Source organism: Liolophura sinensis, chromosome 5 (assembly GCF_032854445.1).
Source record: "Liolophura sinensis isolate JHLJ2023 chromosome 5, CUHK_Ljap_v2, whole genome shotgun sequence".
Lineage (NCBI taxonomy): Eukaryota > Metazoa > Mollusca > Polyplacophora > Chitonida > Chitonidae > Liolophura > Liolophura sinensis.
This window is the reverse complement of record NC_088299.1, coordinates 8,028,054-8,053,341: the sequence shown is the minus strand read 5'-3', so window position 1 is coordinate 8,053,341 and position 25,288 is coordinate 8,028,054. Positions and strand designations below refer to the sequence as shown.

Genomic DNA, 25,288 nt, shown 5'->3' with positions numbered 1-25,288 from the left:
GACACCGTCTGTAAAGACTGTGTAATTTTAACTAGTTTAGGGTAGAAATGTGAGGTATGTGGAAATCTTGATGAACAGATGCGGTAGGTGACAGAAAATCGCCATTCCGAGATGGCTACGAGGAAACAAAGGGGTGATTACGACGGTAAAATCGCCGGGCTATACGATTTGGAGGACACGATCGGCCGTGGCCATTTTGCCGTTGTGAAGCTAGCCCGGCATGTATTTACCGGGGAGCGGGTTGCCGTAAAAGTCATCGACAAAACTAAGCTAGACGAAGTTTCGAGGGCACACCTCTTCCAGGAAGTAAGATGCATGAAACTAGTACAGCATCCGAATGTAGTGCGGCTTTACGAAGTGATCGACACCCAGACAAAGTTGTATTTGATCTTAGAACTTGGTGACGGAGGGGACATGTACGATTACATCATGAAACATGACGCCGGGCTGGACGAAACTATGGCCAGGCGCTACTTCAAACAAATCGTCGAGGCAATATCATACTGCCATAGACTACACGTTGTGCACAGAGACTTAAAACCTGAAAATGTCGTGTTCTTTGAAAAGCTAGGCATTGTGAAGTTGACAGACTTTGGCTTCAGCAATATGTTCAATCCAGGCAAGACATTGGAAACATCTTGTGGATCTCTTGCTTATTCTGCTCCGGAAATCCTTCTTGGGGATTCTTACGACCCTCCAGCAGTTGGTAAGTTTCTGATTGAGGTTGTGTGAAATTAAGCGCTTTTAATGTTTCTAGTTTCAGACTGTTAATTAATGATGTTCATTGTTGTCAGTACAGGTAAGATAGAAAGCTGTAATATTCACCCCAAGAGTGCCCCAAGCAAAAAGTTTTGTTTTAAGAATGAATGAGATTTAACACCATTTATTTCATGACATAGTCTTATTCCTTAATTACAGACATGTATGAAACAGTGCAGACATCATACTAAGTGAGCGTTATGATGCTCTTCTCTGTGAGAAAGAAATTATGAGCACTATCATCATCCTCATGATATTACTAAATAGTATTACAAAATGGAACACACCCAGTTATGGGCCTTATTCAAGTTATTAGTTTACTTATACTGGTCTTAGAAGGCATCGTTGCAGTGAGACCTATAATCATCAAAAAAAATTAATAATATTGATAATATATTGAATTGAAATAATATTGAAATTCATGTGAAGAAGGTATTTCCAGGAATTTGATATACCCTTGAATTCATCTTTTATATTACAGACTTTACCAAATTTACCCTAAGTGGTGCACAGTGCTTGTACGTGTCACCTCTTACTTTTTGTGTTGTTTGACCTAGGATACTGTTTAACCTCATGGGCCTGAGTACAACCGTCTAAGATGCAGAATAAACACCAATACAGACATTTATTGTGTAAATTTACCTGTAGCACTTCTTTCCTTGCAAGCATGTTAATCAAATCCGATATTGTATAGAGAAATAAAATATCCAAGTATAATCCTTAATATTAGGAGAGTGATTAATGTGCATGCAGGGAGCATGGTAGCTAGTTGATCATAACATGTAGTTTTCATAACCTTCTCTGGCGTGTGTTGGTCGTTGATGTGTTAACATGTGATGCATGTGGCCTGGCTACTGTACTGTGCCATGCTTTAACATCTATAATATTAGAGTCAACGTGAGGATGTTTGTACATGTCCTGCATTACTGAGGTCAACATTCATTAAACTTTAGTCATATTGATTTTCGTGGGCAAGTGCAGTCGAGTGGGGTGAAGCCATAAGAATTGAATTGCTAAGTAAGTGCATACGTCCATTGTTAAGTTACATACACATATTCAGTAAGTTAGTAAGTGTGTACCTGTTACTTTATGGTCCGTGATACATGTAGTTTTTCGATTTCATTATGAAAAGCAATAGATGCAGCTGCTGGGATGATGTATGAGGAGTGACTGCAGAATTGCAATAACATCTGCCAGTTTACAGCCATATAAATTTTAATGGAGAACTCATAAAACTCCTTCCTGCCTGTATCAAGATGGTCCAAAGCTGCGAACTCATTTGTTTTTCCTATATTACATCACAATTATTGGTGTATGCATGGTCATAAAACATACATGAAGTACACATGCCCTGCAACGTCACAGAAGGAAACGATGCGTTCTGCTGTCATTTGGACCTTCTGTGCAGAGCGTCAAGTATCCCATTGTTATACATGTAGCATTTAAGACAAAAGACAGTGACCATATATTTGCACACATTTGCAATCCATTTCAAGATGTAGTGTAACATTATAATATGCAATTATACTTAGCAGATCAAATCTTCAGTATGAGAAATTACTGATATGTCCTTAGATGTAGAACTTGAAATGATTCTCTGATATACACATGTAATGCTAAATGATTAATCATAGGGACTGTTGGTCGACAGTTGAAGTTCCATTTTGTCTGATTTTTAATTCCATCTATTTCTTATCCAAGCTTTGGAAAATAGACTTCTGAGATTTCACTGGTCAGCATAATTTGTTGTTTCAGGGTGGCTTTGATATGTTCATTGGGTTGACTGAGTCGAACCGGTTTACAACATGGCAGTGTGCACATACCTTTACAGCATTGTTTGTTATTTAAAGCACATGTGGCATTAAAGACTTATAATAGAACAAAAGTTGGCATTGATTGACTTGTAGCACACACTGTGTTTCAACACCTCTCAGGTGATAGTTTTTGGGCAGGCCAGGTGAGCTTTTAACAGCTGTTAATGACGTTCAGCTGTTGCAATTATACGATTGTCCTCAGCCAGCAGGGTTCATCAAGGCTTAAAGCCTCACAGTACTTTCATTTAGATTTACAAGCTGTTGACCTTGAGGAATGTTTAATGAGCATAAATTTAACACTGCAATCATAACTCATAATACTCCATGGTCAGAGAACAAATGTTGTAAATCATATGTACTAGAAGTGATTTTATGTTTAGGTGTAAGTTTCTTGAACAGGCTATTACTGATACAGAGCTTTCTTTATTTTTTCTAATACAAGGCTACCCTGGAAGAGTAGCCAGCAGCCTAACAGAATTACATGAAATAAAATAAGAACCTACATTGTTTAAGTGCATAAACCGACACTTTTTGGGCCAGATGTTCAAAGAATTTCATTGAACAAATCTCAGTTAATGGGAGACTTGAGGACAAACGACACAGACGGTGCAAATGACAGTTAAACGCAATTATATCCTCTGTGATGTTGCAGTGCCTGTGTACTTCATATATGTTTTATCAGCACACAGTACAAATGAGTTCACACCTTTGGAGTTTTACAAGTTCCCCAGTGTGATTGATCCACTAAACATGAATGAACAAGAACAAAGGTCTGACCAATAACTTTTTAACGCCTGTCTGCACAACCATAAAATGACTTCTCACTGGAAATATGATTTTAGTGTTTGATCTTTATTGCACATGGCATGTGGTGACATAAGAAATTATAGGAGCACATGCTTGAGGTGATCATATACAGTGTATCACTTTCAAGCAATTTGTGAACGTGGATTGATTAGTTTTCTTTTGACTGACTAACTGAAATTTTCGACGTCATTTGATGACTGGGGAATTTAAAAAGGAGCATGTGCCCTGTACTTTGACTTACTTGTGTTCTTTTTTTAGAGTTAACTGTTATTAGTCAGGGTGTTTTAAGTGAAGGAATGAATATGGCGTACACCTCCGGGTGTTTGTGGATTGACTGAGTGAGAGATAGTATAACATATTTGGCATTTTGTAATATGTTTGATTACTTGCATCCCTACAACATGGGGAGATACATTCATGCACTGTATGAGGAGTAGACTACTTGTCTATAACTATTGATGGGTGGATGGATGGATGGATGGATGATACAAATAGCCTCACAAATGCAAGATTAACCTGGATTAATTGGCTGTAGAGAAAGATCATTTTGACTAAGATCTATAGAAATATTAGGATTAGTTGGACTGTTTGTGAATTGAATTGGAATCGTGCAGTGGCCTGTGACAGAATTGATCTGTACCTGTAACACTGGCCCCAGTTTTACAAGACCATTAAAGTTGTCTGTCAGCAAATACACATCGGTAATCCAGAATCGAAAATCCATGGTTAGCGTTAGCAGGACGATAATTGGTTTGATATTTGGTCAGTGGCTATGGGCTTTGATTGTGTGTTGTCCTCATTGGGTGATTGGATTATCGGTTTTTATGGTTATCTAAGATGTTTCAGACATGGTGGATAATGATTTTGTGCAAGTTTACTTCATTACAGTCCTGTAGTTGGCAAAACAAAGGGATTTTCTTTCAACAAAGTACATGTGAGTGCTTTATCTTCATCGTGTTTATGTGTATGCATCGCAGTTATGTACCTGCAATCTTGCTAAATTGTTGAGCCATAATAATTCATTCATGTTCATGGGAAAATAATGTTTTCTTTAATATACATATAACACCATTCTTGAAAGTACTAGTTACATATAGCAGATAGCTGAAACTCTCCTTTTCACATATACATTACTTGAACTTCCTAACCTACCATAAGGCAGCTTCATAACCAGGTTATAGATACAGTGGTAGAAGCTAGATTTGAACATGGGAGTTCATTTAGGGTAAGTGTAGCCTTACACACTGTGGGAATGTCTTTGACTCCTGTAACTTTGTAAATATTAAAATCTGTTGTTTGAGTGGTTGATTGAAGCCTGTTGAATGTATTTCTTATTGAATGTTATTCTTATGTTTTTGCATTTTACTAATGATTTAAATCTGGGCTCTGACATTGCCCTGAAATGGCAAGTGTATGTATGTAAAATAAAATAAATATGTTTTTGTAAAATTTCAAATGGTTGATTTTTTGGCATTTATTGGGGAGGGGGGTAAGAGGGAAATCTCATAAGAAAAACATGAAAACGAAGGATTCCCATGACCTACTTTTACCAGCTTCAGTTTCTGAAATAGCTAAGGACACAGCCGCAGAAGGTCATGGGTTTCCCTGTGACTTTAACTGGTTTCCTTCCACCATAAATCTTCTTGAGTATTATGTAAAACTCCAATGAAATAAATATATACCCAGTCACAGTGACAAATTACTGGCCTGCTAATAACTGCCACTGTTATTGTGCATGTAAACCAGATTCACATAAGTTTTCATCCTTTCATACATGTTAAGAATATATCTGGTTTAAGGCACTTTTTTTTCATTGAATATAACCAAGTGTTGTGCATGAAAATATTTGAGAAGAATGACATAATACTAAACATGTGAAAAGTGTCTTTTTTTTTTAACCATAATAGCATCCATAGTTTACTTCTTGTGCTATTTTGATTTTTAACGCTCATGAAGCTGTTAAAATGTCTATAAAATGGCATCATTAAATAGTAATACTTAAAAAATTTCATCCAAAAAACATCTTGATTTAAATGTAAACAGTCTAACTGAATTATAATGTTGCATATCATATGGTCAACAATTCAGAGCTGTTACATGTAATTTATGGTGGATAAACCATACATGTATCTCGAAACACTCCCAGAAAAGCTAACCAATAACACGTGTTTTATATCAAGGCAAGATTAAGTCATTAGCTGTACCTGGAAAAGCTTAAGGAGCATTTTTAGTTGACACGACTTCTATACATGAACACAGTTTTACTATCATGAATTAGGTTAATCCTTGGTAATGTACAGCATGTCGACTCTATTTATTACACAGTAATACAGATTTTGTTACATGTAAATCTTCACATGTACATGTAACCATAAGTATAAATCAGATACTATAAATCAGGTAGATATTCTCATTTACATTTACAACACTGATTTTGCTACAGATTTCAGGCAAACTTTTTGAGCTGTTTTCTCGCATGGGTTCATAGACAGTCTTAGTTGTGACTAGTTTGATATTTGGACTTGTTCACACGGCCAAGAACTCGTTCATAGTGAAATAGCGATATATCTTTCAGCTTGCAGCTGAAAAAAATATTCAACGGCTAAAATGGAAAGTTGAGCCACTTATTTTGTGTACATATACATGTACCTAGGATCCTTAAACAAGCAAGAAGATTTTGCTCTCCTTTTTTTCAGCATGCCTTAGTGGTGTACTAGTAGTGCAACATCAAAATTTATTACGCCGTCTCAAGGCATTGCTTCCTCTTCACCATTGCTTAACTTTATTACTCCATCTCAAGTCGTTGTTTCCACCTGACCATTGCTTACACTTTGGTTCGTGAGTTTACACAGATGGGCATTCTTTGTGGGCTGGTAGTTTCGTGATTTAGGCTTTGATATGGGAACGCAGCATTGACATGTCAACCCTTTCTGTGCAGATCATGTGACAGCTAGCATGGCTTTTCCTAAGAACTTCATCATTTAAGAAACAATATCTGTCCTAATACCTAAGAAATGCATTTAAGTTTGGATCACATAATTGAGTTCAGTGGCTAATACAGACACTATCATTGGCTTTAATTAATGAGATAAGATGTTGTGGACTTTCTAGGTATGGGTGATGATATTAGGACCCACAAGCCCCGATGAGCGAGTGTCAGGCAATGTGTAGATGACCACAGGCAACTGGCCATTCAGCTGTATACCAGTGTTGTTTTTTTCTCCAGTCTTTTTTTTTTTTTTTTTTGCATAATACGAAAACTTGTTATCCAGTGACTGATCATGCCTTTGTTGAAAAAAAACATATTTCCTGTCATGAAAGCTTTTTGTTACTATTTCATCTGTGATGCTGAAATTTGGCTGAAAGGTGTTGAGGTACATGTACATTTACATAATATGTTATCATATTTTCAGGCCCACTCGGTATTAATTGATAATTTTCTGCACCTGTTTTTACTCACATCTACATTTACGGTATACTGCTGTATTAGGGTTCTGTGGAACATGAGACATGCCTGTTGTAGAGGGGAAGGAATGCCTAGAGCATTTAAGTAAGGCTAGAAATAACGTGTCTAAGTGTGGATGTTGGTAATTGATGGGAGCAGTTACACATTGTATTAAAATGGCAGCCGTCTGGGATTGAATTATTTTTAGAGGTGGATCGATCAGATTCAAATGTCAGGTCTTCAGTAAACTGTTTTTTGCCTTGTCTTTCACTGGATACTGCAGTGGATTGAGCTTATGTTAAATGCACATGCACTTTTGCTGAGTGAACATACAGTAGTGAGATCAGATTGCTGACATTTGCCAATGGTGTGATTTCTTCATACGCCTGACACAGTGAATCATTATATGTTTATATTTGGCAAAATGTTGTTTGCAACCTTGGTGCATGTAGAAGTAAGTCTTTTACCTGGCTGTCTTCCAGGACATGTTTTATACTTTACATATATGTACATGATCAAGCAATGTGACCGGTCAGTGTTATCTCTCTAAACATTGTAGTAACCCTGGTATTGTGGTACATGTATGATTGTGCTTCTTACGCGCTTTAGGGGTGGATTACCAATTTCGGATTAGTGGAAATTTACATTCAGCATCAGATCATGCAGATAATATTTTTGTCCCACTCTTCCCTTCTATTATGATCACGTACGTGAATGGTGTCCTAGACGGCCAAGCCTGACCCCTGTTTTTGTGTGAGATCTTGTGTGTGTGTGTTTGTCACAATCCTTGTCCCAGAAATTAATTAAATGCTCCCCAGACTCTTGATTATGTCATGTGTGTGTTATTAGCACTCCTAGATTTTGGTTTGGGAGCGAGAAGGTGTGGGAGTGTGATAGTCCACCTCAAATACGCACGTTTTGAGATGCAGCATTACGTGACACACCTTTGCAACATGACGTCAGTCTGCCAGTTTTAGCACTGAGCAATACATATGTATTAGATCACTGTCCATTTGTGTTTTTGGATGGGTTTGGGAGTCATACATGCGTTCTGTTTTACAACAAGAAACAAACAAACAACAACAACATAAATTAAAAAGTAATAATAATATTCTACAGATAGTTTTATTCTGTAACACAAATACTGCCATGTTGAAAGACAGGCAAGTAGTTGTATTGTGCTGTAATGCAACGACGACATTGCTTGGGGGATCATGGATGTCACTAAGTTGTCATAATGTGCATATCTAAGAATAGAAATGTACTTAGAATTAAGTACATGGGCATGTAGGAGTCATTATTCTCATTATACCCAAAGTTGCTTTCTTTTTTGAAAAAATTCTCAAACATGTCTACAATTTAAGAACAAAGATTTTGGTGATGTTCAGTGACGATAGTCCTTTTTCATTTGGATGTACTGTATATACATGTATGCGTACATGGTCATGATGTAATGTTTTCTAACCACCATTTTATGTGACGTAGTTACGTACTCAACTGTATATTACTGTACTTTTGAGTGAGTTACAACCTGGTTTCATTCTGCACATGACTTCAATCATAGGTACATGTACATTGTTCTCTGCTGTACAGCATTGCTACTTGGCCATTTTCACTGGCATGGCTTTACTTGCAGGTGCTTGTGAATACATGACTAAGGAAATTAGTGGCTAATCACTGGCACAGTTTAATCTTTTATCTTCATTTGTTTGAGGAAGAAAAATTGAAGTTGAACTTCTTGCAGTTTATGGGTAATCAGAATGCCAGTCTGTCCCTTTTTCTTTACATAAGATTATGAATCGAACCATGTTGCCAAAAAATCAGGGGTTAAGATGTTTACTTCTCAACCTCAATTGGTAAACCAGGTCTAAAAATACCTGTGTGGTATTTGGTGTGCAGTGGTTGTTTTCGGCTATGAAGGGAATGTCTGGTTGGGCATCGACGATACACTACAGCATCCTGTCAGGTCATTACCAGCCAATGATATCCCCAGTGATGGCTTCTGCTTACTTATACCAACGGGAATTCAACATCCTTGCTAAATATAGCCAGAAAAACAGACACTCAGGGCTGTGAGGTGGGGTCTGTGCCTTTTGGAGCTGGCCTGAAGCTCAGTTCTGGCACCCACCATTGAAGTCGTCTGATCTGTTTTTCTTGGGCCAGCTTCTAAATTTGTACCAATACACATGGAGTGGAGGTTTTGTCTGGTGGCAGAGGAAAAAAAAAAATGTAACGTTCATCATTGGGATCTCTAAATTACATATACTTGTACATGTACATGCATGTGGGCAGAGTGAGTAGGTGGCATTATACTCATCAGTTCAGGTGTTACAACTACACCTACATGTACCATGACTGTAGCTGTGACCCCAGCACTGATGAACACTGGTGTTTCTTGCAACTGTAATATTGTAGACTCACATTGGATATCTTAATTTGTGTACCTGTACACTTACATGTCAATGAGCATTGTCAGCAAGAAGTAACCACAAATGCCTATCATGGTTGGACTGACTTAATACTTGTTTATATGATCTTTTTCACAAGTTTAGTGGTGATCAGGGGTTTATGGGTAAAGGAAACAAGAGGAAACCACTAACCTGAAAAACCTCAAAACCTACGGATGGTTGTGGTTGCGGTGGATGATTTCCTGCCATCATTTAAGGCTGGCCACCATCATATAACAAAAAAACCCCTTGCCTATAGGGCAAAACATCAATCAGATTTTTAAATAAATAAGTGGAAAACCTCATACCAAAACAGCAAGTTTTTTTTAATACACTGAATTGGAGCACATGAGCCAGCAGATTGATAGTTGCAGTGAGCCAGTGCTGTAACCATCTGAGCAAGGGAGGCTTCTGGAGTGATGAGGACATTACCTAAGATACATGATAGGATATAGCTTTAACCTGGGTCACATTGTTACTGATACAGGTACATGATTGAAAGTCAGAATCAAAAATTGCCTCAGTGAAAGGACAAGCCATAACTGTAGTTAAGCTCAGTCTCATGCACATAAAATTTGATTGAACATATAATATTGGCCAGCATGATTGATGATTCTTGGCTATCTATCTTCTGCTTTAGAAGAACGGCCGTCTTCAAACTTTCACATCAGGTTTTTCCTTTCATAGAATGCCTGTCTTAATTGGAAGCATCAAGTCTTTCTCTTTAGATGGAGTTGACTACATTTTAACACATTGCATGGTAAACATAGTTGTACCTGTATGCGTTCTTACACGTATGTGGGTGTTTATGGGAGTGCCTGTGACGCTGGTTATTTTTTTGTGCAAGTTTGACTTTGTGTGCATTGTTTAAAGATAACCAGCTTTTTTTCCACCACAGTTTCTGACCAGTATTTTTTATTTCCTATGATTTCTGGCAAATATCCAAATGACCTTGTCGACATGGCCATTTTAACTTATGAGAAAGAGGAAGAGGGTTTGAGCTTATTTGACTTCCAGATTGCCAAGTGAATACTCAGCAGTGGGATTTAAATGGACTTTATATCAGTTTTATTTTTAACCTTTTATACATATCTCGGGGCCTCCGTGGCTCAGTTGGTTAGCACGCTAGCGCAGCGTAATGACCCAGAAGCCTCTCACCAATGCGGTCGCTGTGAGTTCAAGTCCAGCTCATGCTGGCTTCCTCTCCGGCCGTAAGTGGGAAGGTCTGCCAGCAGCCTGCGGATTGTCGTGGGTTTCTGCCGGGCCCTGCCCGGTTTCCTCCCACCATAATGCTGGCCGCCGTTGTATAAGTGAAATATACTTATACAAAAAAGTAAAAAAAAGTAGGGCGTAAAACACCAATCAAATAAATATATAAATATACATATCTCTTCTCACTTAATATTGGCATGAGAATAGCTTTACTTATGCATTAAGATTTATTTATTTATTTGATTGGTGTTTTACACCGTACTCAAGAATATTTCTTTTATGCAACGGCGGCCAGCATTATGGTGGGTGGAACTGGTCAGAGCCCGGGGGAAACCCACGACCATCCGCAGGTTGTATGCATTAAGAGATGTAAAGCATAATGGTAAAGCCACTTCTCGCAGGTTGTCATAAGAACAAGAGAAACAAGGACTTGAATGGCCTTATACTGTTTAATGGTAAGGAAACTCGTGTACATGTACTTGTATGTTATATTCATCAAAATACTTATCCTTCTCTGAGTTCTGCATAATTTCCTCCCCCTATAATGATGGCCGCCGTCATATGCATGCAGGTGAAATACATGTACTCTCGAGTATGGCACATACATATGCATTTACATGCAACTCCAATCAAATAAATAAACAAATGAATGTAAAGAATTGCCCTGTACCTCATGTTTTGCTGTTGCATGTACATTGTATGCTCAGCAACATACTAGTGGCTATGTGGACTGTTTTCCTGCTCCATGTACTTGTATACACATACATGTTTATCCTTGTACTTTCTGATCTCGTGTTGCGTTCATTATGATGTTTTCCCAATTTGTCACCCTTTTCTGTTAATATATTGGTCATTTGCTGTTATATTCATCATCTCCTTATTCCAGTTTGTCGTCTTTTAGTGTTAAATTCATCATGCCACTATAAACCCTGTACCACCTGTTTTGCTATTATCTTCATCCTGATACTAACCCCTCTACCACCTGTGTTACTTTGTTTCAGATGTCTGGAGCCTGGGGGTGATACTCTTCATGCTGGTTTGTGGAGCTCCTCCTTTCCAAGAGGCCAATGACAGTGAAACCCTGACTATGATTATGGACTGTAAATATAATATACCTAGTCATGTGTCTAGGGAATGTAGGAAGTAAGTCTCTCTCCATTTCCTTCTTTCATTTGTCTTATAAGAAAAATTCAGAGGAAAGTGCATGTACATGTAAAAAAGATATTGAAGATTGACTCTGTCATTGACTCTGTGCTTGAGTATGTGTAGATCAGAATATACATACATGTAAGATGATTTGAATTTTTTCAGATCGCCCTAGGTTAGTATCATAGCACAATTACGTACCTGAAGAGTTACCTTCCCTTTGAGGTAGTTGTATGCTATATGTCATGTTTGCTTAAGTGATTTCCATGGCATTGGGTGTTATGTGGTGAAATACAGTGTAGTGTGTTTTGTCACTTTGGAGTAAACAATTAATCACCCAGAAAATGTGCGCACTGTGTGACCCCAGAATTTTGACACGAACATGTGCATATCAACACAACACATAGCCCTCTGGTGAACCCTGGAAAGTTTAGTGTCCCTGGCGCCTTCTGTAAACAGTAGGATAATTTAGTACATCCGGGGTCCAGGATTCATAATTAGTTTCACAGTCTCATGAAACTGAAACAGTGTAATGAGAAAAATATGCACGCAGGATGCTGAAGGGTGTTGGCAGTAGTAGTTGTGGTTAGGTGATTTAATCTACATGTGTTTGGAAAACAATACCTGGTGTGTGTAAGCAAATACGCTTGTTATGATAGAATGTCTATTTTTGTTTGTGAAGTACATGGGTACATATTGCAGGATAATGGATACAGTATCTACACTGTAGTATATTTAGCAGTTATATTGCATGATCATCAGAGATTGTAGTCCTCGAGGGACAACGCCCAGTGAAGGCTGTAATGGGTAATGATCAAGCAGCACGGTGCATACATGTATATGTAATCTGATTTATCACTCCACTTAAACTGCAGGCAACAATGTTTGTAATTTTATACTACATGAACATGTACTTACTTACTTACATTGTACAAGTGTGGGTTAGAAATACTACAGGATCACATGTCAGGATCTACAGGTACATGTGTTGTTTTAAATCTTGCAGAAGTTGCATTTTATTTTACTTTCTGTTCTAAAATACAACAGCAATCAAGGTGTGATTTTCGTTTCTCTCTGATTGGCTAGAACTGTTTAATGCTTCAAGATTTTAGGACTCCTTTTGGTGACCTCTTCTTCTCTGCGTTATTTAAGCAGATGTGGAACAAGTGCTGGATAGAACACTCAACTGTTAGCTAGGAGACTATAATTTAGTTCTGGAGAAGTCGTCTTCATGAAAGTTATCTAGCTTAAATTAAAAGTCTGGGCTAGTCATGACCACAAGGACATCATACAGTTTGATATGTGGTTGATTACCCCCTTCGTATTTTTGTATCAAAGGTTTTTGTATAAAAACACTAAAGGACGATATAGTAGGATGCATTCCGCTATATAAAACGAGTGCAGCCCATTCAGGAGAGATAATTTACAAGATCGCAAACCATTCCAATTTGGCACAAGTATACAATAAGTGTGAAGGATTTTGTTACTTTTTTTATGTCTCTTCAATTTGCATGATCATTCACCGGTGCTTGTTTTCAGTTTAATATCAAAAATGTTGATCCGTGAACCAAGTTTACGCTGGTCCCTGGAGGAGATCCTGAACCACCCGTGGATTAACCTAGGCGACACAGCCACCCCGGTTATCATGCCCCTCGTGTCACGTGAGCACCTGTCAGAGGATGACCACAGCTATGTCATTCAGCGCATGGTCGATGGAAACATCGCCTCAAAAGAGGAGATCTTACAGTGAGTTTTGTGCACCCGTTAAAATTTTGTCTGACAGAGCGTGTTGGTTAAGGATTTGTATTCAATTTACAATTTTGTCCAGGACTATTAAAGTTACCTTGCCTAGCTCTGAGAGTTCTTCTTTCAGAGGCATTTAGGAATTGGGATGGTATAGATTGACAGAGGCATTACTTATGGATAACAATAAATCCAGAAATTGTTATCCATAAGTAATGCTTCTGTCAATCTCTGAGAGTTCTGTTGATCGAAATATGTGTTTCTAAAAGTTTTCTTTTTTTGGGAGGAGGGGGTGGGGGAGATAGAAGTACGTGAGTATCTCACTGGAAAAATATAAGTTTCAGTTGCAAAAGTAAAACTTAATACTTTTCGTCTTCCGTTTGCCTCTAAAAATGCACTTTTTCGGATGAAATTTGGAGGCAAAAAAAGTACATTATTCTCTCAGATTGGAAAACCTGCTCTACTGATTGTTTATTGGAAGGTGTAGACATGAAGTTAAATGTCGGCTTCAGGCCTAGAAAAATCTCTGCTCTGGTTGCTCGCACAGCAAAGTTTTTCTCAGACAAGTGAAAAAAGAATTGGATACAAATTGGTTGGCTATAAAGATATTTCCAAATGATCCTGAATTTTGGAAAAAAGGGTACCTCTTAAAAAATACTGGAATTCCATATCCACTACATGTACATGTATTCTGCATGAATTCAGTCATGCATGTACGTGTAGAAACAATCTTAATCCTTTTGTTACAGTTTTGTGTGTTTATGAGTACATGTATCAGCAACCCACCTTGAAAAGGACTGTTTCAATACCTCATTCAAAAATAGGTGATCATGTAACTTGGGACCACAAACCCTTGATTAATGAGGTCAGCTGAAGAGACTCTTGTACATGTATGTTTGACTAGGGTATCCTCGAGCTCCAGCTGAAGTCAAAGGTCTCGGTTGTAACTGTGCTACGGCTGAACTTGGCATTTCTCTGCAATTGTCTACTAGGAGTACTAAACTGAGCCATGTCTTAACTACCACCACTTTGGTAGTAACACAGGAAGTTTGACTTATCTCATACAATGTAAACGAAGAGTAGTGTGGGGTTTTTTTGGAGATAAAATCATGAATGGCTGGTCAAGTGCACCATTAAAAAGAAAGCTTGACAGAGATAAGTAAAAAGAATCAGGTAACCTTTTCACTTTTAGGTCAGTCTGCTCTAGATTCTGAGCTTGTGACCTATATTCGATTTCATGTGGAGCATCAAGATTAAGGCTCAAAATCTCATTTCACACCTGTGTCTAATGGATTGATTTTATCTGAACTTTATAATGGTAGGCGAGCAATATTCCAACCTGGAGTCATTCCTGAGATGGTAAATTTCAGTCTGACATTTCGCAGCAGTGATGAAATTGTGCACAAAATGAAATGAATTTAGATAACATTGATCAGTAATCATTTCTCAGCCAAATGAAAGGTTTTGTAGTGCTCAGATTCTAGTGGTGCATGTAGATTATGAAAATGAGATGAGAAGTGGATGCATTTATTTATTAGACAAAAAGTATCCAATTTTTTTGTCTGTATTTATGATGAAAGTACATGTTGGAAAATATAGGTTTGACTCATTGAGTGAAGGAAGAGCTAAATTAATAAAATTGTTTTTTTGTTTTTTTACTTAATCTTTCATGGTACACAATCTAAAATAGTTGATGTTATTTGAATCTTGATCTGAACAGTGTTATTGTAGCTGTTACATGTACATGTTGATTGGTTTGTCAGGATTAGACAGTGTGCTGGCACGGACAGTTAAAAGGCTCGCTCCCATAACATGGGATTTTCATATGAAATTTCTTTCATTTCAGGTCCCTGGAGAGAAACATGTATGATCATATCACAGCCACGTACTACCTCCTAGCCGAGCGACGCTTGAAGAAACAGCAGCAGGAGATGCAGAACGCAGCTGCTATGTTACAGCTACGCAAGAACTCTGCTCCAAAACCACACCTGGAACCTCTGGCATTGTCACCACGGTATGTATACTACACAGCACTCTTGAGACTGTGCTACCTGTTTATCAGAACAGGGATTGGTTTGTGTTTGATATATGTTCATGTCATCAGTCAGTCCAATGTAGAATTGGTATTTTGGGTATATGAGGATTTTACATACTGTACATACCTACATACAAGGGCTGGGGACTTTGACCTTGACCTGTAATGGTTAATCGATAGCGTGTATGTCTAGTACTCATTCCTGATTTCTGTCTGAAAGTATTTGTTTGAGGTACTGTACATCTCTTTAATCACTATATAGGAGAATGGAAAGTAAGCAACAGGACTTACTGCACCAGACAGTATCTTGACAGTGGCCAACTGTTGGGTACAGTACAAAAAATCCATGTAAATAACATCGAAAGTTTTAAGAATTCTGAATAGCTTGAATTTGCCATTACAAGTATGTCCTGCATCAGCTTAAAAATTATTTTCAGACTGTGTGTTCATGTGTGCACAAGGCAGTAGATACACTGAGACATCAAATTCTAAACATTGTCTTTATCAACCTTTTCTTCATTGAAGCAGGTTGAACTTACTTGCTTTGAACAGAGACTTTGAAAACATGGACGTCTTCTCATCAGCAAATATGATAACACTTGATTTACAAAGTTCTACGTATCCAGGATACCTCATATCCATTTTTTTTTTTTTTTAATTTTCTTTCGCCGTCTTTGAAGGTCTTTAGAAATTCCCAAGCTATCACAGCCCCCCAGCTGTTCACCGTTACATTGGTTTAAGCAGAAACGAGTAAGGTAGACAGCTCTTGCGCTGCTGGCTGACATTGCTGGCTGCGTAACCTCATCGCCCCACGTGATGCAGTTGCCAGAGCACATGTGTTAACCATAATTACAGCCTGCCAGTTTGAAGCACACCTATTTGCATATTCTTGCATCTCCCTGTCTGCATTTTCAATGGCTAACACATGTTGATAAGTGCTGCTTTTGCAACAAATAAACCTATATGTGTTCACGCCTACAGTATTACAAACAGCTGCTTTTTCTTCATTTAGCTTTTTGAGTTGCAGACTGCCATATTAATTCCTATGGATATTACTACATGACGTGTTTGAAAATAATAGAACGATGATGTGTTCATTGTTTGCTGAACATGTATGTATTTCATAGCATTTTCTCTCACACATTTTGGATTTAGGTATCCTATTGACAACGCAGTTAATGAAGGGGATATATTGTCTTTTTCATCCATAAGTTTGTCCATCCATCTGTTTGTGTGTCAGGTTAACTGTTGTGGCAAGGTCCTGGTTTTACAATTTACTGGCCGAATCATCGTCAAACTTTATGTACATGGTAAACACATTCAGGGAGGGAAATATTGTAAGTTCAGTTGATTTGATGCATATCAATTACCTTAACGAGGAAATTGTTTGTCTCTCCAAGTAACCTTTTTGTTAAGGTCCACTGGTACTTGAATAAAACTTTTGTACACACGTAATCAACACATGACATTCGGAGCGGTGGGGTGGGAGTGGGGGGATGTATTTGGAGCATAGCAATTACCTTAATGAGGAATTTATTTAAATTCATGTTGAGGGCATTTTGTTCTGAACTACTGGTAGGATTATTCTCAGAATTTGTAGGAACATCTGAAGAGGCGGATATTACAAATTCAGCAGATTTAACACGTAATAATTACCATAACAAGCCAATCCAGTAGAGTCACATTAACATTCTATTACTCTGAACTGGTGGCCAAATTATTCTGAAAGCTGGGGCACAGTTCATTCATGTAAAGAGGTGAGAACATGAATTCTATAGATTATATGCATATTAATTACCTCAACAAGCACGTTAGGTAAAACTGTCCTTAGCAACACATACATGTAATTCATTAGGCTGATTCAAGTTGAGTTTGATCAGTGCCCTCCAGTGTTTGCTATATTGTAACATTTTATGCCACACATGTACAGCATTTTAGAGCAAAACAACCAAGGGCAATGAAGGGAGGGGATTTATATCATTTATTGATAGCTTTTTTTGACACACAAACCTGATTCATTTGGTGTTCTTTTTCCTCCTGAAAATTCTAATTTATTTGTGTGAGAGGAACTTACCTGTTCACCAACATGACTATGAAAGTGAAAGACAGCACTTCACTAGTGTTTATGCCGACTGAAAGATTGCCATTCAAAGTATCTAAAACAGACATTAAATATTTTTTTATTTTTTTTTTACACAGTAAAAGTTCAGTGAATCTTTGTCTTATCAAGCTTCAGTGCGTCTCCTTTATCGAGAGCAAGGTCACGTTACGTTTACTCCAGCTCTCTAACGGTGAAGGTATTTCCCATATAATAGTCTAAGTAGATTAAAGTTATGGACTTCAGCGATGGAGGACCAAGTAATAAATAGCTTTCTCAGAAATTGGACACACTGGAAGGATATTTCTTCCACTGCTTGAACTGTTCATACTGTAGGCCTAATATATCATTTATACAGTTTATGAGTAGCCTGCAGATGCACGACCGGGGTATCCCTGGTTCAGGTTTTGGCCTCCGGAGGAGTTGCTGGTACCAGTAATTCTGACCCCTATTAAATGTTTACAAAATTGTAATAGGACTGTTGTACAGCTGGATTCATCCTCAATTCTGATTCGGACGTCACAGAAAGCACCTCGGCTTAAACATGGCGTTTCAATAATGTTAGTGTATTTTAGAAAATAAAACAGAAAAAAACATCTCTTGGCTACGAGAAAGACAAAGGGCAATTTAAATTCTTCAGTTCTAATAAATTCAGAGAAAAAAATCATATCATAAGATTTAAATAATTTTAAACATTGTCCGATGAGATGCTGTCTTCTCATTCCTATAACTTGATATTTGTTATTTAGCAATTAAACGCTAACATGAACGACAAAAAATGTATGTGAATAATTTGAAGACCATATCTAAGTAGGCCTAAGGTTTACTGGGGAGATGAATGCGGCTTGGGCCGAGACAGTATGCTGCTGTCAGACATAATTTATGATAGCGTCAGTGCTTGTAAATCAACTGATTTTATGTCTGTGGTAGTCTGTAAAAGATACAGACCTGTCCCACAAATCTGTGCAATGGATACACATAAATATATTGTAGTAAGCGACCTCTGTCTTATGCAGTAGCTCTGTGTTATCGTATCACTTCATGGAGTGAATGGGTACATCACAGCTTAGGCCCCGCAATCTGATAGCAACGTGTTGGATTGGATAAGATTCTCAAAATGACTGCCTCGTTTCACACCAGGGATTTGTGCCGTATATGATGTACATGTTATTCTGTGAAATCTCATAAAAATAGTAAAGTATAATGCTTTTTAGAAAGTTTAAGTACCCTGCTTTCGACTTAAATATGTTTTAGCCAGATGCTGTCTTGTCCTTTAAAGGTTGTCCGGTGCAAGCAGTAAATGTGCTCTATAAAGGTAAACAGGGTTTCAGTACATGTTGCACTTATTGCTGTGGTAGAACACCCTGGTGAAAAGATCAGAATGATCATCAAACATGTCACTGGTAATCTACATTTACATGTTTTAAAAGATTCAGGTGATGAATAACTAAAGAGTCATAAGTGAGATTTTCAGGTTATCACCAGGTTTTGATTGTCTCCCTTGCGCTAGCAAACACAATGTGTATAGCTCATAGATTTTCTGCTATACGGCATGTACTTGCAGATATCCTTGACTAATCAGTGAAATATGAAAAAGATATCACAACCTTGGCAGATTGGAAAGATTTTTGACATTTATTTCTTCCATTTTGTATCAAAATTATGTTGTAGTGAAGAAGCATACATTAGATTCTTGTTGAATGCACACACATTCTTATTAAAGCCAACAATACTTGTGAGCCTGTTTAGTCATACATGTACATGTATTTATACTTAAGACAGATTTTGTCTTTGTAGACAATTCACATTTTAGTGTTACTGGTGTATTTCCAATCACATGGTAGGTATGTGGTTACCCTTGCCATATGTAGCACTTGGCTGAAGTGTCTTTGCCATTCTCAAAAACGAGTTTTTAAATACTTGAATGCTACTAGCCAGTGCTACAAGTTACGTGTATGTCCTATATTTGAATGCGAGTCCTGTAAATCACACCATCTGATTGGCCGTGCAACTTTACAGTTTATACTAACTATAGACTTACATTTAGGTTTCAAAGCTGAGTCATGAAAGGAATGAGCATTTCAATCTAGATAGCGTCCTATGTGGGATGAATCACGTTTTATTTTGCCTTCATGATCCATATCACTTGTGTAAAATGTTCATCTCGCGGTTATTTTTTTAAATTTTTTTTTATTTTGGCGTTCTTTACATTAATATCTGTGATGCGCAAAGACTATCAAAGTTGGATTTAAAATTTTTACCTTTTTCAGACTTCGATATGTGTAACTTTAATTTACTATGTTATTTTGCAAACTTGATTTCTTGCCATGGGTACATTTTAGTTACAAAATACAAACTTGGCTTTTTTTCATGTATAATGTGATGATCACCAAGATTATTATCCTGCTAAGTGTTTTAATAATTGTTTCTTTCTTTCCCTTTCGCCAGATCTTAAATTAAACCTGTGGCTGCTAAAGTTTTATAATTTTCTATCTTGTTTTTGATTTTGTTATGTTTGTGTCTGCTGGGTTGTGTTTCCATTCAGCAAGCAAAAAGAAATCAAGAAGACAAAAACAGCTCCAGATATTGCCTCGAGCAAACCAGGTTCTCAGGCCATACCAACGACCTCACCCAAACCTGCATTTGTGAAATCACTGACAGGCAGTCAGACTTTAGATAGAAAGAATAGTAGTAAGAAGGGGGACATGCCTCTGTACAAGTCAGCAGAAAGGGCAGAAAGTGTCTATGCTACATCTCCGAGAAAACCCAGCCCTAAGTCAACACCTCAAGGATTCCCCCCAACCAGCCCTGCTAAGCCTCGCCCACAACCCTTGGCCAAGAAGATTACAGGAACCTTCTCCAAAATTGCCATCCTTAGTAACTTCTTCGAGCGGAAAGCTGCGGCCAGTGCAGGGAAAGAACCACCTCCCAATCGCAAAACTGGCTTCTTTAACTTTCCCGGTCTAAAGAAGAAAACGGATAAGTAAATATGATCAACAAGCCCAAGTTTGTTTGCATGTTTTTTTTGCTGTGGTTTTTTGCATTATTGCAGCCAAGGCATTCAGTCCAGACTGCTTTTGGAGATGTGCAGTCAAGACTTCACTAAGGATCCAGGACTGCTTAAAGATCACCTGTACTGTAACCCATTTTCTAATCTTCAAAAGAATTTTGAGGAAGACTTCATACTAACATTGCATCCCTTGTTTTCCCCCACCTTCTTTTCTTGCCCAAACTGATACTTTTATTTTATCCATACATGCACACAGATACACAATTTTTTATTTAGTATAGTGAGTTTGTGTCTTTGAAGACACCGCATGGTGTGATATAGCTCTTAGCTGTTGTCTGTCGTTTTTTTTAACAGTCTGGGGCTTTTTTTCAATCTATAGTTTATGGAGGTTCATGTTATTAAGGGGAGATAACTTTGTGTAGATGTGGGGACTGTTTTTCAGGGCCACTGTACCTGATTGAAGGAGATAAGCTTCGTTGAAACCTTGTGAGCGTATTCATCATCTTGTATTCCATGGGAAGTTGGACTGGATTTGGGCTTGTCGGAATGTTAATAGGTTTTGGTGGCTTCAAGAGTATATACCGGACATTTTTGGCAAAAATTTTAATAATGGCCTTTCACAAAATATCAGCCTCATTTGCGCATTTGTTAACATTCAAAATCAGTGATAAAGTTCCTAAAATGTATAATGCTGGCCACATAAAACTTCAAACATTAGAGTCATTTTAACTCTAAATAGTACAGGTAGTACTCTGATATTTACTGAAAGGCAATAATTCGAGCTATTTGTGGTAAATACAAAACATTTTATTTAGTGAGTATAGTTTTTTCTGCCAAAACTCTCCAGTATACCCTCTGTAACAGGTTTATAAATTCCGAAGTTTTTGATTCTGGTATGCTATTGTTTTCTTCTCACACCTAACCGTCAAAAGATGCACATGTTCTTCCTTGTATGACCTTCTGAATGGTGATGCCATTTACAAGCAGTAACCTGTAAATATCTACACAACAAATGAATGATATAGGGAGTCTGGACATCTCTCTCTGGAGCTGAATGATGCGGAATGCAAAAGTGTGAAAGAGATTCCCACCTTCCAGTATGATATTCTTTAACACTGGGTGGTTTAGGAGGAAGTGTTCAGTTTACCCGCTGAATTACTATGTCTTAAGGCATGTACATGTATGTTAATTATGAATGAATTAAAAATAATCCAGCATGTTCGGTATGTTGAAGCAGTTTGACAGAGCAGGTTGTAACATGGCGAGGGTCTGTACATCTGCAATGATTGTTGACATTGACTGATGGACACATAAAAAATTACCACACCCACAATATGTGTTCTTACTCAGGTTATTTTATTGACTTGTTAACTTGGTAGGCAAAAAGGTGGTTTGTGTAAATATCAAGTTTTCTAGAGTTGATGTAGTGTTTTGATTGGCAAATGCGACCGGATCACAGCTGCGATTCATTAATTTCGGACACTCATCATATGATATTACATGCTAACAGCTGCCATGAATATGTTAAAGTTATGGGCCCAGTTGTTTGAAAGTGTCGTAGCTAATACTGGTATTAAGTCATATTTTATATTGAAATTTTTAGCCAAATGCAGCACAATGCAGTTCTCCAAAGACAAAGTGTTAATCACTGCGCTCATGTATGTGCGCAGTGTTCTATGAATTGTTAATGTCAAGTCATATATTTGAGCGTGTTCTGTAGTCTAGACATACAAGCATATTTTGTTTGAATTTCTTCCTTTCAGAGTAGTTTAGAAGATTAAAAAACTATCTTTCATGTGTATACTAATTTGTTTATCTGATTGTAAATGGGTACAATATATAGCAGCATTTGTAGAACATGTAGTTGATAAAAATATGTTTAGAAATCTTTTTTGTACTGTGCATTTTACTCAGTGTGGTATTTTGTGTTTCCAATTTTCTCTTTAAATGATATTCTCTATGATTTGTGTTAATGTTGCACAATTTCACAAAATTTCAACTTTTTCTGTAATATTCCAGTTTTAGCTTTTGTTGTTCAAAGGTGATTCAGAGTTCATTGTAACATTCTATCAAGTGTAAGCACACAAAACATTTAGATGAATTTGTGTTAAAGCTGTTATGCTAGTATACACAGTTTGAAGAGTTTTATGGAGGAAAAAATATATGTATTCTGTTTCTCATTGCAGTGTTCAGAGCAAGGAACCCCGACAGGACATGTACAAACAAGGTTATGTAGAGTCCCTGGTGTCACCCCCTGGCACCCACCCCTCCCCCAGTGCTTCCGAGACCACAAGCCCAAAGAAACACTACCCCTTGAGGAAGTGCAGCCTGATCCAGGAGGAATCCATAGATGAGGATGAGGAGATGGAAATGGATTTTGAGGAGAGCAAGTCTGTGCGCTCCCTGGAGAGCATCGAGGACAAACCCAAACGCCAGACGGACACGCTTTTCAGCTCAGACGATTACCCGCCTCGTAGGCCCCTACACACGGTCGCCAGCTCGCCTCAGCTTCTCAACCAAATCAACGAAGAGAGAGAGTCCGACGAAGATGATGATATCGTGCCCATTAAGCTGAGCGCCTCTGCTCTGCGCAGTCGCCAGAACCTAGGCTCACCAGAAATGATTCGCAAATACGAACACAAGAAACGCCGCGGTGCTGGCTCGCGCGGTACGAGCTGTAGCAGCTCAGATGCCAGTGATACAGACGACCAAGAGGGACGGTCTAGAAAAGAAAAGCTGAAGCACAAGATGGTTCATCGCAGAGACAGTAGCGAGCATTCTAGTGATACGGACGCCCCAGGGGGACAAGGTGGCAACCTGGGTGGCGGCTCGCGAATGGGCAGTGCAGGTGGGGGCAGTGGGGGCGGGGGTAGTGCTGGACACTCTAGTCAGGGAAAGGATTCTGGGAAAGGCTCAAGCAAAGATCGAGATTCCAGCGGTGGCTCCAGTCAAGGTCAGAAACGAAACTGTTCGTCCATGCCCAGTATGTCATCGTTTTCCAACATCTCAACCAATCCCCAAACTTTAGAGGGGCTGAGCAAAACGAAAACCAATCAACAGCCATCTTGTAACAATAGTGTAGCGTCTACTCTGTCTAACCTTAGTCTGGCCAGCATGTACAGTAATGGTGTCAAATATATGGTAGATCGACCAGACAACGACGGGGAAGAATCAGGCCCACGACTGCCCTATGTGCGCACACATCTTATTGAGGTGAAATCCAAAGAAGTATACTACGAGCAGGGTGACCGCTCAAAGAATCACGGTTCGAACAAAGAGGACATTATTTCTGTGTGCTCTGCTGACTGCTCCCTGAACCAGCGCAAGAACCGCAAACCCTCGCCCAAGGTCAAAACGGACATTAACAGTAATGGTCTTAAAGCTGACCTCTTCAAGTCTTCTCCTTCAAATCAGTTGACCACGGTCAAGGTGGAAACAAAGTGTTGCTCACTCGTTTAAGCGATTTCGTCATTTTGTAGTGTCAGGAAAGTGCTGTCTTTTGGGGGGTTTGCCATGAATGCATTATGATACTCAAGGTTTACCTTCAAGTCCCTTTCTCCCATCCCCCACCTTTTCATAATGTGTATTTACTCACTTCACGCATGTGGCTGTGCATGAACAAACTTCTGAAGTCACAGATATAATTTCATGAACATCAAACTTATTTATTTCTTCCACGTGCGGATTGAAAGAACTTCATGCAGCATGACACGTTATGCGTGTGATCTTTGTGTAGATCTTAAATTGCCAAAATATTCATTAACAAGCAGCTATTCTACTTGTATACCGGTGTGTAACAGTGTGAGTTATTCACAGTTGTTGAAAAACTTTTAGCACCATGTTTTCATTTATAGATCCAAGGTTGCAGTGGTTTTACTCTCTCTGCTGTACATCTTTAATTATATTACTGTGGTTATGTTCTTTCCTCTTTGTTTCTTGTACCTTTCCTCACTAATGCTGTCATGGTTTCAACAGTGAATTGTTTGATACTGAAATGTTTTTGAAATGAGTAGTTAACACACCTGATGGCAATTTCTCTTGCCTTGCCTACTTATCTTTATTCATACGAAAGATAAACATTTTGTTCCGGGCTGGTGATATTCATTTATGGAACAGAGATTGGATTGTTGGACATTGTCATACCAAGTGCTATATTTTTAACGACTTGTTATAATGTAAATTGTAAGAAGGTTGATTTTTTCCCCTTGAACTGATATCACCTGGGTGTATTGATTTGCTTACTCCAAGCTCTACTCAATATCAGAGTTAAATTTAATGGCAAATTACAGTACCACTATGCTCACAGGTGTCAACCGTCGTACAAGGGTATCTTCATATTGGGTAGAGAAGAGTTAGTTTTATGGGCCTGGGATTCTAGATGTATTACCATCTAAAAGGTAACATGATTTTGTAAAAGCTTTTCTTATCTCGATTGTGTTCCACAAAGTGCTGAGGTTGGCACATGTAAAGAAGACAATGTTGAGATTGGAAAATTATGTGCTGCAAATTGTGACTTTCTTAAGACCAACACGCTGTCTATTTTGCAATATTCTGTACACATTTACCAATGTTCTATACACATTTTACCAGCAGCACAGCATGTCTAACACAAATATCTAAGTAAATATTACATGTAGAAATAATTGATCATAATCACAGTTGTACGTACTTATACTATGAAGCTGATGTAAGAAAAAACTTGAAAGAAGCTTACCGCACATTTAGACGTAAGTTAAAAAATGCCATATATAACACTTATAACTTTGTGGTGA

The 25,288-nt window shown here is 38.1% G+C and overlaps 1 protein-coding gene across 1 annotated transcript; it reads left to right on the top strand.

The window, feature by feature from the left end:
• Window positions 1-24,996, top strand: LOC135466073 (MAP/microtubule affinity-regulating kinase 3-like). The gene is made up of 6 exons (XM_064743493.1): window positions 1-706; window positions 11,486-11,627; window positions 13,170-13,376; window positions 15,220-15,387; window positions 20,052-20,489; window positions 22,703-24,996. The coding sequence occupies exons 1-6, from the start codon at window positions 112-114 to the stop codon at window positions 23,973-23,975; spliced, it is 2,823 nt and encodes a 940-aa protein (XP_064599563.1). The 5' UTR covers window positions 1-111; the 3' UTR covers window positions 23,976-24,996.
• Window positions 24,997-25,288: the final 292 nt, after the last annotated feature.

What these genes read in the sequence shown, in the direction of transcription:
- LOC135466073 (XM_064743493.1), top strand. Translation starts at nt 112, where the DNA reads ATGGCTACGAGGAAACAAAGGGGTGATTACGACGGTAAAATCGCCGGG. An exon ending in GTGTCTAGGGAATGTAGGAA is followed by an intron (nt 11,628 to 13,169) that starts GTAAGTCTCTCT and finishes GCTTGTTTTCAG; the next exon opens with TTTAATATCAAAAATGTTGA. An exon ending in CCTCTGGCATTGTCACCACG is followed by an intron (nt 15,388 to 20,051) that starts GTATGTATACTA and finishes GTTTCCATTCAG; the next exon opens with CAAGCAAAAAGAAATCAAGA.